Genomic DNA, 15,256 nt, shown 5'->3' with positions numbered 1-15,256 from the left:
AAAGTTAATAAATTAGTTAGACAAGACCGGCCTCTTGTGAATCCATGCTGAGTATCATTAATCAAGCTATGCTTATCGAGATGGCTTCTTATAATCTCAGCTATAATTGACTCTAGTAATTTGCCTACAATTGAGGTCAGGCTTATTGGGCGGTAATTTGACGGTAACGACTTGTCCCCTGTTTTAAAAATAGGAATTACATTAGCCATCTTAGGAATTACATTAACCATCTAGGAATTACAGCTCCTCTTTGCATCTCTACATTTTCTAACACTTCTACAACCCAGTCTTACACGTCTACAGCTCCTACACTGTCAGTCAAACTTTTTATCACTTGTCCCATATCGTATCACCTCTCAGTCAAATACATTGTCACCTGTCTTACATGTCATCTGTCAGCACATGCCATTCACCTTTCAGTCACTTTATTATCTAACAGTCGGCCACTGTGTCACACCCAACGTGTCATCTGACAGTCAGCCATTGTGTCACACCCAATGCGGCACCTGACAGTCAGCCACTGTGTCACACCCAACGTGTCATCTGACAGTCAGCCATTGTGTCACACCCAATGCGTCACCTGACAGTCAGCCACTGTGTCACACCCAACGTGTCACCTGACAGTCAGCCACATGTGTCACACCCAGTCAGTCACTGTGCCACACCCAACGTGTCACCTGACAGTCAGCCACATGTGTCACACCCAGTCAGTCACTGTGTCACACCCAACGTGTCACCTGACAGTCAGCCACATGTGTCACACCCAGTCAGTCACTGTGTCACACCCAACGTTTAACCTGACAGTCAGCCACTGTGTCACACCCAACGTGTCACCTGACAGTCAGCCACATGTGTCACACCCAGTCAGTCACTGCGTCACACCCAACGTGTCACCTGACAGTCAGCCACTGTGTCACACCCAACGTTTAACCTGACAGCCACATGTGTCACACCCAGTCAGTCACTGTGTCACACCCAACGTTTAACCTGACAGTCAGCCACTGTGTCACACCCAACGTGTCACCTGACAGTCAGCCACACGTGTCACACCCAGTCAGTCACTGTGTCACACCCAACGTTTAACCTGACAGTCAGCCATTGTGTCACACCCAATGCGTCACCTGACAGTCAGCCACTGTGTCACACCCAGTCAGTCACTGTGTCACACCCAACGTTTAACCTGACAGTCAGCCACTATGTCACCTGTCCCCCAACCGTGTCACCTGTCAGTCATCCACATACAGAGTAATTAGCTTCACCTACATTATCACAAACAATAGAGACACAACTTCCCTCCTCCCCCCAAGCGGCACATTTCATTAAAGTTTTATTAACACTAAACCACAGCTGATGGTCCCAGTCACGTGACTCTTGTTTACCAAGTCAGCTGACAGCGTCGCCAGCTGATGCTACCACAGTCGTTTACAGGCTAATATCAAACACAAATAATTTTCTCTCAAATTTTTTTCTTATGTTATTCTCTTTGACACAAAACACATTCACAAACACAATAGAGAATTTTCATGAGAAATAAACTTTTACAGAGTAAAATGAGCCACATTAAATAAGGGGAGAAAATTTCAAAGAAAAAAATTAGTGTAAGAAAATGTCGTTTTGCTACATATTAAATTTAAAATATAACTCTAAGCCCTGTCTCGGCAACAACAAAAAATTATCCATAAACACGCGCATACATGAAATTATATATATATATATATATATATATATATATATATATATATATATATATATATATATATATATATATATATATATATATATATATATATATATAATAACATTTTCTCTCAGTATGACTCACGAAAGCGTAATGACGCGATTGTAGACAAACCATACCACGAGCGGGAATAGAACCCGCGATCAGAGTCACAAAACTCCAGACGGAGGCGCTACCGCTGGGCCAGTGGCTATCTCCCAGTGGGAAACTCAGACGATGAGAACGGAATATTTATCTATTAAAATCGTTATTTAATTGATGTGAAATTGTTTTTATATTAATATACTTTTACGCTAGTTATTAAAAAATGCTAGCATGATATACTATTAATTTTGTAATAGGATATATAAATTCAGTTATAATTATTATATTTAGGAAAAGCGATAACCCCATAATGGGTCAAATAGCGCCATCAGGTTCGTTCCAAGGAAGGGGAAAACAGCCCCAACATCTTGAATCATGATCCCTCGCCGGCGTCAAGAAGTCTCTCTTGAGGAATCCGTGTGTTTAAAAATGTTGAATTTGTACAAATCCTAATGATTGAAAAATAGTATCGCTTTTTATAGCTTTAACTGGTTAAAATCATTTTGTGCATAACAGGAATTTAAAAAATTTATAAAATTTTTATTTATAATAAAATTAAATTATGTGAAATGTGAAAAAAGTCGCTACACCTTTAGAGGTCAGTTTATCCTGAGCGAAATGGCACAGACATAAGTACGCCACCCAGAGGACCCTTATCACATGAGCTCTAAATCAACAAAATCTCTGGTTTCGACGAGCTTATTTGACCTAGGACCATTATTAAGCGAGGCTGGAGTGGTCAGTGGAGTCACTGTTGTCTCCGAGTGGGCCATGGTCACCTCAGAGGCACTCTTGCAGTCTTCCTCGGCCTCTTTAGGAGTCCCGCCGGGAAGATCCTTGTGTCGTTTGCTAGACCGTAGGGAGGAGGTCCTCGGGATGGAGGAAAAGGTTGTCCCCTGCAGCTGCTGGAGTTTCATTGTGGCGGAGTAGTGGAGGACAGCGAAGAGGGCGGTTGTAGCCAGACCTGTAAGAAGCACAACGGCCAACAGCACCAGGATCCACACTGGGATGCCAGTCTCCGTGGATCTCGGGGAACCTGCAAAATACCCATTATTAGTACACGCAGTGAGGCACAGAGAGCAACTAATATACAAACTGAAAATAAAAACTACCCATAAATTAGTTAATTAGAATTAGCTAGCGTTGCTGTGAAGCAAAGAGCAGTGCTGCAAAATGAAGATAAATAGTGCTGGAAAATAATGAATTACGCTGTGAGACAGAGTTGAAGGATTCTGTGAAGTGCAGCTGAATGATTCTGTGAATTCTAGATGAATTAAGATGTAAACTCTGGTGGTACCTAATTGAATGCGGCATCTCAATGAATCATTTAGCATCGATATTCCAACTTAAATATAGCCCATCCAGAATATATTAATGATTTGAACAGCTGCCGACTTTGGTTTCAACAAATATATTCACAGGCGACTCTAGTAAAATATGTCAGGATATACCTATAATTATGTCAGTATCGCTGTTTAATGTGTCATTACTTGCATTTATTAAGTAACTGAATGTTGCGGTGCAGAGGAGAGTTGTGATGCACTTGTTGATGAAGTGTGAAGAAGTTGCAAGGGAACGCAGCAATTATTTATTCATTGACTGACAAATATTTGGAACTTGCTTTCCCATCTATACCATCCTTTGACTCAATAGATGGTTCCAGCTTCACTTTTCATGCTCGACATGTGTTGTTCGGTATCGGATAAAGATGATATATTTAATTAACTTTCCATTAAAGCAATTATGTTAGGATAAGGCTTCGATCTGAGCTAATGAGAAACAAGTGTTACAAAACGGCAAAACATCCGCAGTGAAAGACGAACGAGGCTAAATTAATGGTAAACAGAGGATGAGAAAGATTTCCCTTCACGATCGCACTATACATGAAGCAAGCTTCGTGGCGTCGATACCTACGTCGTGCAGGAGGAAGCACTGTCACGTCGTGGAAGTGATGGTTGCAAGCGGCCACCAGAGCCTCTCCCTCCATCACCTCCACTTTCACACCGCTGTTCACGTTGAGGGATGAGTACTTGGTGAGACCCCCTAGAGGGACACCATCCAGCAACACCTGCAGAGAGAGAGGTTAGCGATGGGTGTGAGAGCGTCACTAAAGAGAGATACATCCCCAGTACTTGAGGGAATTATTATTATTGTTATTATTATTATTATTATTATTATTATTACTAATGTTACACACAGAAGGAAGCGCTAGGCTCGGATGAGTAATGGGAAGTAACCAGGTTTGACCTCAAGGAAAGGAAGGGTAACACCAATTCCTTGCATAAAGACCCTCCATAACATGAAGGGTGAACCACATCGCTTGAGTCTCTCCTCTTACTCCTGCAAGTTCTTCGAGAAACGGGCAAGATAATGAATGATAATTGTTTAGAGTGATGTAACCACAATGAAATTACCTAAAGAATGCCCTCCCGTCCCCGCTCATCTCTCATCCAAGAACGTTATTATCGAATAAGACACATGTGCACCACCTGGGTGTTTTGGGTTATAAAGATACTTAAGTGTTGAACATGTGCCTTATTCACCAACTTATCGGTACTGAATAAAGAAAGTATACTTATCGGTAATGAATAATGAAAGCATACTTATCGGAAATGTATACTTATCGGAAGTTACTGTCCTCGTATTCATGGGAAAGCTGCTGAACCAGCGAAGGTCATACAATCCTCAAAAAAACGAGCACTTGGGAGGGGAACGTTATAACGACGTTTCGGTTCGACCTGGAACACTGGCAGGTTATAACTGGGGCGAGAGAAGTACAGAAGGCCAGAAGACAATACGGTAAGGGGCGGGGATAGGTTACGATTAGTAGTAGTTGTCGTAGAAGTAATGAAAGTAGTAGTTGTGGTAGAATTAGCGGGTTTTCGGTAAATTGTTCCAGTCAGGGCACTGTGGCCTTTAATTCTTTAAAATCATACAGTTCCTAGAAAATTAATTAATAAACGGTTTGGATTTTTTAACACATCAGCTTTAAATTTTGCATTAACACTAACCTGGCAACCTACTCTAACGTTGCTAAAGTACGCAATACGAGAAAAAGACTAGCGATGCAGAACTAGCTTTTATTAGAACAGCGTTTCGCTCTTTGTAGAGCTTCGTCTGCATAGATTGGAGAAATGGCTTTTTCTTCACTACTCTCACCAATACTCAAATCGGATCCTCTGATATAAAATAAGCTAATTTACCCAACCTATTTACATAATTTTTATTTACTTCTTTATTTACATTCCTGGTGGCTGGGAGAGAGGGGCATAAGATAGGGACAAATTAAAGTGATCCTTACATAAAATATGCACAACTTCATCATTCCCTCCCTACCATTTCCCAGTCCGAAAAGGATAAGTCCGGTAAAGGGCTTCTGATCCAAGGAATTAGAGTTATCCTTCCAGTTCCTAAGTCAAACCTGATGACCTTCCATTTCCCAACTGCTATGGAAAAAAAATACTCCACCAGGAGTGGAACGTGAGTCTAGTTTCTTCAGAGGTGCTCGTCAGAGGTGACCACTGCACCAGGGTCGTGTTCAGCGCCAGGGCCTCCAAGAGAAATTTTCTAGGCGGAACAAGACTGCTTTGGGGCCCCAGAATTCAGAAGTCTAAGTAATTTTTACATATTTTTTTTCCTAAATAAACTAAAAATAGTTTAAATTACCAAAAAAAAAAAATCAAATGAAAATAATCAGAATAAAACGTCTATGGATATAGGGCCCCGCAGAGATTCACAACCGGGCCCCGGACCAATGTACAGCCTCAACTCCCTTCCCCCCACTTCCTTTCCCTCTAAATGGCCCAGTTCAGCGCTACCCCATGAATATAATAATAAATTGATAATGATCCAGGAGAGACATAAACCTCGTCAAAAGTTTCTTTTTACAAGTTTGAGTTATTGGAGAACTGTTTCGGTCACGATGTTAGCACGTTTTTTTTTATTTTTCTTATAAAGGAACTAACTTAAATGAGCTCACCCCAGTGTCACCGACTCGATCATTCCAGACAAGTGTAATGGTCTTGAGGCCTCCTGGGGGGCCTAGGTCAGCCAAGGTCAGGTTGGTTACGTATTGACCTCGTGCACCTGATTCATAAGAGAGTGTGAGGTGCAAGTCTCCTTCACCCTGACGCAGGAAGACTGTGTGCTCCCCAACCTGGGTCTCTGCTGCCTTGCTCAGGACACATCCTACAGTGAATAAGAAATCATTTTATACTGAAGAACTCTTTAGAATAAAACTACAATAGTAATAAGGTTTGGAAGGGAATTTTTATTATCTTTCTTGGTCCTTCTCAAAATAAATAAGTGAAAGGTGCCTTGAAGATTTTGAAGGGCTCTTGATTCTTGAAATTGGTGCTACTTGCTCATATTCTTACTGATTTTTAGTTATTCCCAGTGAATATATTAATAATATCTCCCTTGAGGCTTGTGAATACATATATTCAACTTCCAAAGCAAACAATGTAATCAAGATTAGAGTGATGTATTCGATTCCATTCAGAATTCTAAATGCATTTAAAAGGAAAAAATCATTAATTTCAGCAGCTCTTTTTAGAATAGAAATAATTTAGTGATATTTTTTTACTAATAATTTACAGTGGCGAACTAATAGACGATATTTAAAATTTCATTAAGGTAGTAGAGTTATTCGCAAGAAACAATCCTACAAATTATATAGTTTTCCCAGTGCTGGCGTTAGCCAAACTTCAAAAAACAGACATTCAAATTAAATATTCATTCGCGTTCATACATAACTCTGCAGTTTGATAAATTTCTACATAATTTTAAATGTATATGGAAATTTCACTCTATTGTGCTTGTGGACTTATTCAGCAAGGATAGTTCTAGAAGCAATAGTGAATTACTGAGAAGTATGAAGTTGGATCTAAATGGTGTACTGCTCACAGTACTGCAAGAAAGACACTACAGAAAGTGATTTTAAGACAATGTTTCAATCAAATTAAATTATACTGAAGATGAAAGTTGCACGCATCTCCTACATGACATGTAGGAGAGGTGAGGTAAGTGAAATGCTGGGTTGTGATAAATCATGGGTCTATGGAAAAATCCAAACGGTAGAAGTAGCAATACTGAAATGCTCCCAGGTCTTTAGCACAAGCCATATTACAAGGACATTATTAACACTATAGGTATACATGGACAGAACAAACACTGTCCAGAAATATGGCGGCATTTCTAGGTAACACTCCAGGTTACTTTCTGCAGTATTGCGCAGACCCAAGATACACTACAGTTCTCGCTTGAAATTATATATCCAGTATGTGTGATACCTTTGCAAAAGTGCTGTATTCATAAATGCTCTTTATAAAACGGAGTCTCACCCGTTATGCAGTTGAAGTAATATTCCATCTCTTGTATCGGCTTCCACTGCATGCGGACTGGAGGCGTCAATCCGCTGTTGGGGAACACCAGATGACCTCGGTGCTTTCCTCTTCGACCAACCAACACCAAGTCAGAGGAGGGGATCGCATCTTCTGAATCAGTTATCTGTAACCAGAGCTCAGTCGTGTCATCCTGGCGGAAGACCTCCACTGGCCACTTGTGTTTCGGGGAATTCTTTGTTGTGTCTCCGTCGGTGCAGGACGTTAGTACTAACGGCGATATAAAATGGATTGTACAGATGTGGCTGCTGTTGGCAGAGCTGAGATTCAGGGTAGCAGAGAACATTTGGCTCTGTGGTGTTACTGCTGTCAACACCTGTTGTTGTAACTCCTTGACGGGTGGTTCACTGCTGCTCTTTCCTTCATACACAATACAGTCTAGAAAGAAATTCGACAGAGTGACATGTTTAGACTTTCCTTCGTTACACGTACTATTCTACATTTTTAAGTGCTTTTGAACATGTATTTGATAGTGGTTCTTAATTTGCTGTCAGTGTTAATGCACCCACCCTTCCACTATGAAAATTTAGACACATGTGCAACATCTGGGTATCTTATTGTAGACGTTTCGCCATCCAGTGGCTTTATCGATACAGATGTTCCACATGTGTTTAAATTTTCATCATGTAGGTATTATATACCATTCTTTTACAACTTGTCAAACACTGCAACATCATGGAATCTTGGTTCAAAGGACATCTACATGACCTTCTTCACGGCTATTACAACTACTGCTACAACTTATCCATCCCTTTAGGTGTGACTTACTTCCACTGGGGAGTCCCGCCTACCAGTGACTATGCTCTCATCTGTTACCCGTCCCTTTCCACCTGACGATTAGTACATAAGCGCCAGCCTCCTTGCCTGTTCTCCAGAATCCTCACGACTACGGTGGTCTTCACATCAACTCCAAGGCTGAGGGACTGATTACTTCAACTTTTGTATATAGTTCCACTGTCTTCAAATTATGTCCTAGAATCTCTATTGATAAAGCCACTGGATGGCGGAACGTCTGCAATAAAGATACCCAGATGTTGCACAGGTGTCTAAATTTTCACAGTTGAGGAAGCTGTGCCCCTGTCAACTGAGCTATGATGAAGAAATTGTGCAACATTTGGGAACCTTTATTGAGAAAACGTTTCATCAGAGTGACTTCTTCAGTCCAATACAAAAAAGAAAGTGGAAGAAGAGGAGGAGTGTTTGATGTGGTCAGTCCATCAAGACTGACTGACTGAACACATCAACTCTAGGCTGAGGAACTATGTACCTCAAATTCCTTCTTTTCTTCCACTTTTTTTTTGTTACAGATTATAATGGAATAATGAGACATTTGTTGTCAGTACCAAATCGAACTGAAAGCTAATCTAACCCTTTGGCTTTTGGAATGGATGCCTATCTCAGCAAGATAACTACAACATCTGCATCATTTGACAGAATAAGAGTCAGCTGGGCACCATGATAGATAGTTTAGTTGTGATGAAAATGTTTTAGAAAACCGACAAGTTGAAGAATGGGACTCTTGTGCAGCATTTGGGAATCTCTACTGAGAAAACTTTTCGCCAGTCAATGGCTTCTTCAGTCCAATAAAAAAATAAACTGTGGAGGAAGAGGAGTTGAGGTAATCAGTCCCTGGACTGTTTAATGAGTGGACTGTGTGATGACGTTTCTGTAATCGATGATGTTGATGTGGTGATGATGCGTCTGGTGGTGATGGTGATGGTTGTTTCTGTGGTAGTAATTGTTGTAGATGGTAGTTGGCAGTGGTTTCAGTGACACTGATAATGATGGTTTTGGAGTTAGTCTCTTCTATTCTGGTTGTTGTGTCAGCATAGTTGCTGATCCCCTGTATATGTATATGTTATCTAACATAGTACCATCCATATGTTTTACATAGTTTACCCCTTGCTAGGCTCAGTGACTAGCTTGTGTGACGTCACGTGATGCCGCATGTGAGTGCTGCGCTCCCCGGCCTTCTCGTAACTCCGCACTTAGGTCTACGAACAGGCAACACAGGCAGTCTGGGCTCCCCTCTCACACTTTGCTAATATAAGTGTTACCATCCAACAAGTGTGTTTAACTCCAACCATCATATCTCCACGAACCCTCCCAAAAGTTGTGGTAATAGCTATAGTGGTGTGGTAATAGTTAAAGTGGCAGTGGTGGTAGGTATAGTGGAAGTGTTGGTGGTTGTTGTGGTGGTATCAGAGTTAGAAGGGGGGAGAGTAGAGGTAATAAGAGATATAACGGATACAGTACTGAGACTAGTGAACAGAGTTGAGGGAGGGAGGGAGGGAGGGGGGGAGGTAAGCCCAGCTGGTATCCTGTCTCCTCCGTTCCAGCTGAAGCTGATAATATTTTCTCTCACTCCTCTCCTCTCTCCCTCCCGATTCAGTAGCCTCCCTTCATTTTGCCTTTCGTCTCTCCTAACATTTCGTCCCTCTCTGGCCTTCCCAACCAGCTGTTTCTAATATATCATATCATACGCACACGCACGCACGCACGCACGCACACACACACACACACACACACACACACACACACACACACACACACACACACACACACACACACATACACACACACACACACACACACACACACACACACACACACACACACACACACACACACACACACACACATACACACACACACACGCACGCGTGCGCAAACACACAGATTTGATAAAGCTCATGGAGCAGGGAAAGACAGGACCTAGTAGAAATCAGTGTAGAGGCGAGGCCTGGAGCTATGAATCGACCCTTGCAACTACAAATAGGTGAGTACACACACACACACACACACACACACATACATATATACATACAAGCACGCATATACAACAGGCCTAGTGCCTAATCGACATGTGTCTAGGACGAAACGGTAACACACACCTGCGTGTGTGAGAGTGTACTCACCTATTTGTGGTTGCAGGGGTCGAGTCCTAGCTCCTGGTCTGTGTGTGTGTGTGTGTGTGTGTGTGGGCGCCTGTGATGAGCGGGGTCCCACAGGGGTCAGTCCTAGGACCAGTGCTATTTTTGATATATGTGAATGACATGATGGAAGGGATAGACTTAGAAGTGTCCCTGTTAGCAGATGATGTGAAGTTAATGAGAAGAATTAAATCAGATGAGGATCAGACAGGACTACAAAGAGACCTGAACAGGCTGGACACGTGGTCCAGCAAATGGCTTCTCTAATTCAACCTTTCCAAATGCAAAATCATGAAGATTGGCAAAAAACAAAGAAGACCGCAGACAGAGTAAAGGCTAAGTGGACAAGACTGCAAACCTCACTCCGGAGGCACACATCAACCAGATAACTGTTGCAGCATATGGGCGCCTGGAAACCTGAGAATAGCGTTCCAATACCTTAGTAAGGAATCGTTCAAGACACTGTACACTGTGTACGTCGGGCCCATACTGGAGTATGCAGCACCAGTTTGGAACCCACACCTGGTCAAGCACGTCAAAAAGTTAGCGAAAGTACAAAGGTTTGCAATAAGGCTAGTTCCAGAGCTCAGGGAAATGTCCTACGAAGAAAGGTTGAAGGAAATCGGACTGACGACACAGGAGGACAGGAGGGACAGGGGAGACATGATAACGACATACAAAATACTGCGTGGAATAGATAAGGTGGACAGAGACAGGATGTTCCAGAGAGGGGACACAGAAACAAGGGGTCACAATTGGAAGCTGAAGACTCAGACGAGTCACAGGGATGTTACGAAGTATTTCTTCAGTCATAGAGTCGTCAGGAAGTGGAATAGCCTAGCAAGTGATGTAGTGGAGGCAGGAACCATACATAGCTTTAAGACGAGGTATGACAAAGCTCAGGAAGCAGAGAGAGAGGACCTAGTAGCGATCAGTGAAGAGGCGGGGCCAGGAGCTGAGTTTCGACCCCAGCAACCACAATTAGGAGAGTACAATTAGGTGAGTACACACACACAAACACACACACACACACACACATACGTGAAGAGGTATCACAGTGGGCGCCTGTGATAAGGGTCAGTTCTAGGGCCAGTGCTATTTTTGATATATGTGAATGACATGATGGATGGGATAGACTCTGTAGTGTCCCTGTTCGCAGATGATATGAAGTTGATGAGAAGAATTAAATCGGATGAGGATCAGGAAGGACTACAAAGAGACCTGGACAGACTGGACACGTGGTCCAGAAACTAGCTTCTCGAATTCATCCCTGCCAAATGCAAAGTCATGAAGATTAGGGAAGGGCAAAAAAGACCGCAGACAGAGAATAGGCTAGGTGGACAAAGACTATAAACCTCACTCAAGGAGAAAGATCTTGGGGTGACCATAACACCGAGCACGTTTCCGGAGGCACACATCAACCAGATAACTGCTGCAGCATATGGGCGCCTGGCAAACCTGAGAATAGCGTTCCGATACCTTAATAAGGAATCGTTCAAGACACTGTACACTGTGTACGTCAGGCCCATACTGGAGTATGCAGCACCAGTTTGGAACCTACATCCGGTCAAGCACGTCAAAAGGTTAGCGAAAGTACAAAGGTTTGCAACAAGGCTGATTCCAGAGCTCAGGGGAATGTCCTACGAAGACAGGTTAAGGGAAACTGACGACACTGGAGGACACAAGGGTTAAGGGAGACATAATAACGATGTACAAGATACTGCGTGGAATAGATAAGGTGCACAGAGATAGGATGTTCCAGAGAGGGGACACAGAAACAAGGGGTCACAATTGGAAGCTGAAGACTCAGACGAGTCACAGGGATGTTACGAAGTATTTCTTCAGTCATAGAGTCGTCAGGAAGTGGAATAGCCTAGCAAGTGACGTAGTGGAGGTTGGAACCATGCATAGCTTTAAGACGAGGTATGACGAGGTATGACAGAGAGAGAGAGGACCTAGTAGCGAACAATGATGAGGCGGGGGTGAGGAACTGAGTCTCGACCCCTGCAACCACAATTATGTGAGTACACACACGCACACGCACACGCACACACACACACACACACACACACACACACACACACACACACACACACACACACACAAACACACACACACACACACACATTCACCTGAAAAAGAAAGAAGAAAATTACGACATTGTACACTACATATGTCAGACTCGTCTTGGAGTATCAGGGGTAGTGTGGAACCCGCATCTGATAAAGCATGTAAAGAAGATGGAAAAATCAAAGGTTTGTAATGAGATTAGTTCCAGAGCTGAGAGCTATTAGCTGTGAGGAGAGACTAGAGGAGCTAAACTTGGCGACACTAAAGGAGAGAAGGACCACGGATGACATGATTACTACGTACTAAATACTTAGAGGATTTAAAAGGTATACAGGGAGAGTTTGTTTGATAGGCGGGTCTCATGTGCACAAAGTCACAGCTGGACGTTAAAACCCAGATGAGTGAGTCATAGGGATGTTATGAAATATTTCTCTAGTCTTAGAGTGGTCAGGAAGTGGAACGACCTAGACAGCCAAGTGGTAGAGGCAGAACCCATTCATAGTTTTACAAAATAGGTATGAGAGGGCTCACGCAGCCAGTGAAGACACTGGGCCAGGAGCAGAGACTCGACCCCTGCAATCACAATAAGTTGAGTACACAACAGTTAAAAAAAGGGGTTAAAGGAGGCGGAGTGTCTATCAACAAGTGCTTTTAACATCTGATGACTAATCCATCCAGAAAAGAAATTAAACAACGTTTAAGTGAGCTGGATCCATTAAAAGTAATAGGCCCCGACAAAGTGCCTCAACCTGTCTGTATCCATTGCAAAGTTTTATACTATGGTGTCACCATGAATTCTGAGAGAGAGTAGGAGCGGAAGCACTGTCTTAAACTCTAGCTAAATTCCACAAGTAGCCATTGGATTCGTGAGAGTTGTCAAACAAACATCGAATGTAATTTCAATATTAAAAAATAAGACAGAGAGAAAGAACTGAAATATAAACTAGTATCAATGACATGTTGTATACTATGTGAGGTAGTGGGGAAGAGGAGATACGAATGGGAAGACTGGACATTTTTTGCTGAAATCAGCTGATATTATTCCTTACAAGAAACTGGGAAAAAATGCCAGGAGCAGGTAGGGAATGTACTAGAGTGAATCAAAAACTACGTTATGGGAAAGTGATAAAAAGTTATTATCCGAGATGAGAAAGACAGGGTGAGAATGTTTATAATATGGGGTTCTGCAAGGATCAGAATTATAACTAGTAGTGTCTCTGGTTTACAACACTTCTGTTAGCTAATGTCAACTGTATCTCCGTTTGCAGATGATGTAAAACCAATGAGAATGAAAAGTAATGAGGAGAAGGAAAAGCTACCTACCTGGAGGTCGTACCGAGGGCTACTAATAGATCTGGACCAACTGCACAGTTGGTCCAGATCTATTAGTAGCCAGATCTATTAGTTGGTCCAGATCTATTTCCAGATTGGGAAATGAAGGTTATCCAAACTGGGAAACTGGTAAAAACACTGTAAACTGAGTCTAGACTCGGGGAAGGAGGGACACAAGCTGCAAACCTATCTAACGCAGAGCGACCATGGGACCCTTGACAGTACCTAAACGTCTGGATTACTCACGAATGGATTACTCACTACACTGAGTAGTGGAAACAAGAGCCTCCTTCTGCTAATAGAGAGACATACAATTTTCCTTATAGAATTTAGGACGTGGAAAATTATTATTATTCTCCTCAAACGGGTTGTCTCAGGAACGGTTTATGGGAGGAGGGAGGAGGTTTTAAGTAGTAGGAGCTTTAGCATCCAGCATACTTATTTGAGTGTGTTAGGAGTGAATGGAGACAGTGGCTTCTGTTCCTTGACCTGCCATTGGCGTTCGAGGAAGGTAACATGAAGGGATTTAGGGAGACTAGCTAACTAAACTTGAGCCCTGGAAGTGGAAAGCGTAGTGGGGGATGGGCGTGGATGTTAGAGTTCCGAGGGTTATTTGAACTGTGATGTCTGAGCACTTCCACTAATGTAACTGTTGTTACTGGGGGGAGGGAGGTTATTGCTACTTCTTGAGAACTGCTTACTCTGTTCCTGGAAACATATTTACTACCAAAGATTGCGGATGGAAATTCCTGCCACTATAAAATATTTGTCAGGAATTTCCTTCCGCAATCTTCGTTGTTAAATAATCCTCATAACTCAGCTTACTAGTATGAGCTATGATAATTCCAACATTAAGACATAAAAAAAATACAACTGAATGTGAGGCTTTTTTTTCTCTGGTTACCTAACATCACTAAGAAATTTATGATTTTTACTTCCCCTCTGCAACACTCGTAGTTCAATGATCTCTGAGAAACAGTTGTTTATAAATCTTCAATTTTTTTTTACTATTGAAACAGTTAATGTTTGGCAAAAAAAAAAAACTCTAGGTCTTACCTTCAGCGTCTGCGTCAGTAAGCTGTGCCAGGCATGAAGGCAGGAGTCCAGCGAAACAGAGAAGAGACAATATGTGCTTCATGGTGGCTCTGTGTCTGTTCCAGTACCCTTGGTTAAGTCAGAACTGCAGCACCTTCTTCAGGACTGTTTATACAGGGTAACATACCTCAAAAGCACATCCTAGAGTACATCACACTAATTCCGTCACTTGGCTGTACTCAGTACGAACACAGCCGATAGTTGTTTTTTTTTTACCTCGTGCGAGGGCAGACACCGCAAGAGCGAGAGAGAGAATGAGAAGAGTTTGTCACGTTATGCTTTCATAGTCACTACTGAAGACGCTCTGTGACACTCTCAAGGCATTAGTTGTATGTATATTTCCTTTGATAAACTTAGTCATATCCGCTGTAGGTGTCTATGTAGCAACCCCGGCCGCTGACAGTTGCTCGCGCGGTGGAAGACATCATCACAAAGGCGACGTGGGTTCATGACGCATACGAAGGCAAAGATGAAACGCTATGTATAAGTTAGAATATAGATGGCTATAACTAATTAGTAACCTTCCTACACGGGGTATCTGTCACTGTATTTTGGGACCGGAAGCGGAGTCTTCCTCTCAGAGATACCTCTCATACATCTTA

General features: G+C 42.4%; 1 protein-coding gene across 1 annotated transcript; it reads right to left on the bottom strand.

Annotated features, from left to right (window-relative positions):
* Positions 1–2,347: 2,347 nt before the first annotated feature.
* On the bottom strand, positions 2,348–14,947 carry LOC128692902 (uncharacterized). The gene is made up of 5 exons (XM_053782223.2): positions 14,616–14,947; positions 7,165–7,602; positions 5,802–6,010; positions 3,737–3,890; positions 2,348–2,858 (listed from the first exon to the last, which is right to left on the bottom strand). Exons 1-5 carry the CDS (start codon positions 14,695–14,697, stop codon positions 2,479–2,481), a joined length of 1,263 nt encoding a protein of 420 aa, XP_053638198.2. The 5' UTR covers positions 14,698–14,947; the 3' UTR covers positions 2,348–2,478.
* Positions 14,948–15,256: the final 309 nt, after the last annotated feature.

This window comes from Cherax quadricarinatus, chromosome 6, assembly GCF_038502225.1.
Source record: "Cherax quadricarinatus isolate ZL_2023a chromosome 6, ASM3850222v1, whole genome shotgun sequence".
Taxonomy (NCBI): Eukaryota; Metazoa; Arthropoda; class Malacostraca; order Decapoda; family Parastacidae; genus Cherax; species Cherax quadricarinatus.
The sequence above is the reverse complement of the archived record's forward strand: the minus strand, read 5'-3'. Positions and strand labels throughout refer to the sequence as shown.

Excerpts from the sequence above, each read along its gene's own strand:
- LOC128692902 (XM_053782223.2), bottom strand. The coding sequence starts at position 14,697 with ATGAAGCACATATTGTCTCTTCTCTGTTTCGCTGGACTCCTGCCTTCA. Across the intron at positions 6,011-7,164 it reads TTACTTCAACTGCATAACGG|GATGTGTCCTGAGCAAGGCA; the intron begins GTGAGACTCCGT and ends TATTCACTGTAG. Across the intron at positions 3,891-5,801 it reads ATCGAGTCGGTGACACTGGG|GTGTTGCTGGATGGTGTCCC; the intron begins GTGAGCTCATTT and ends CTCTCTCTGCAG.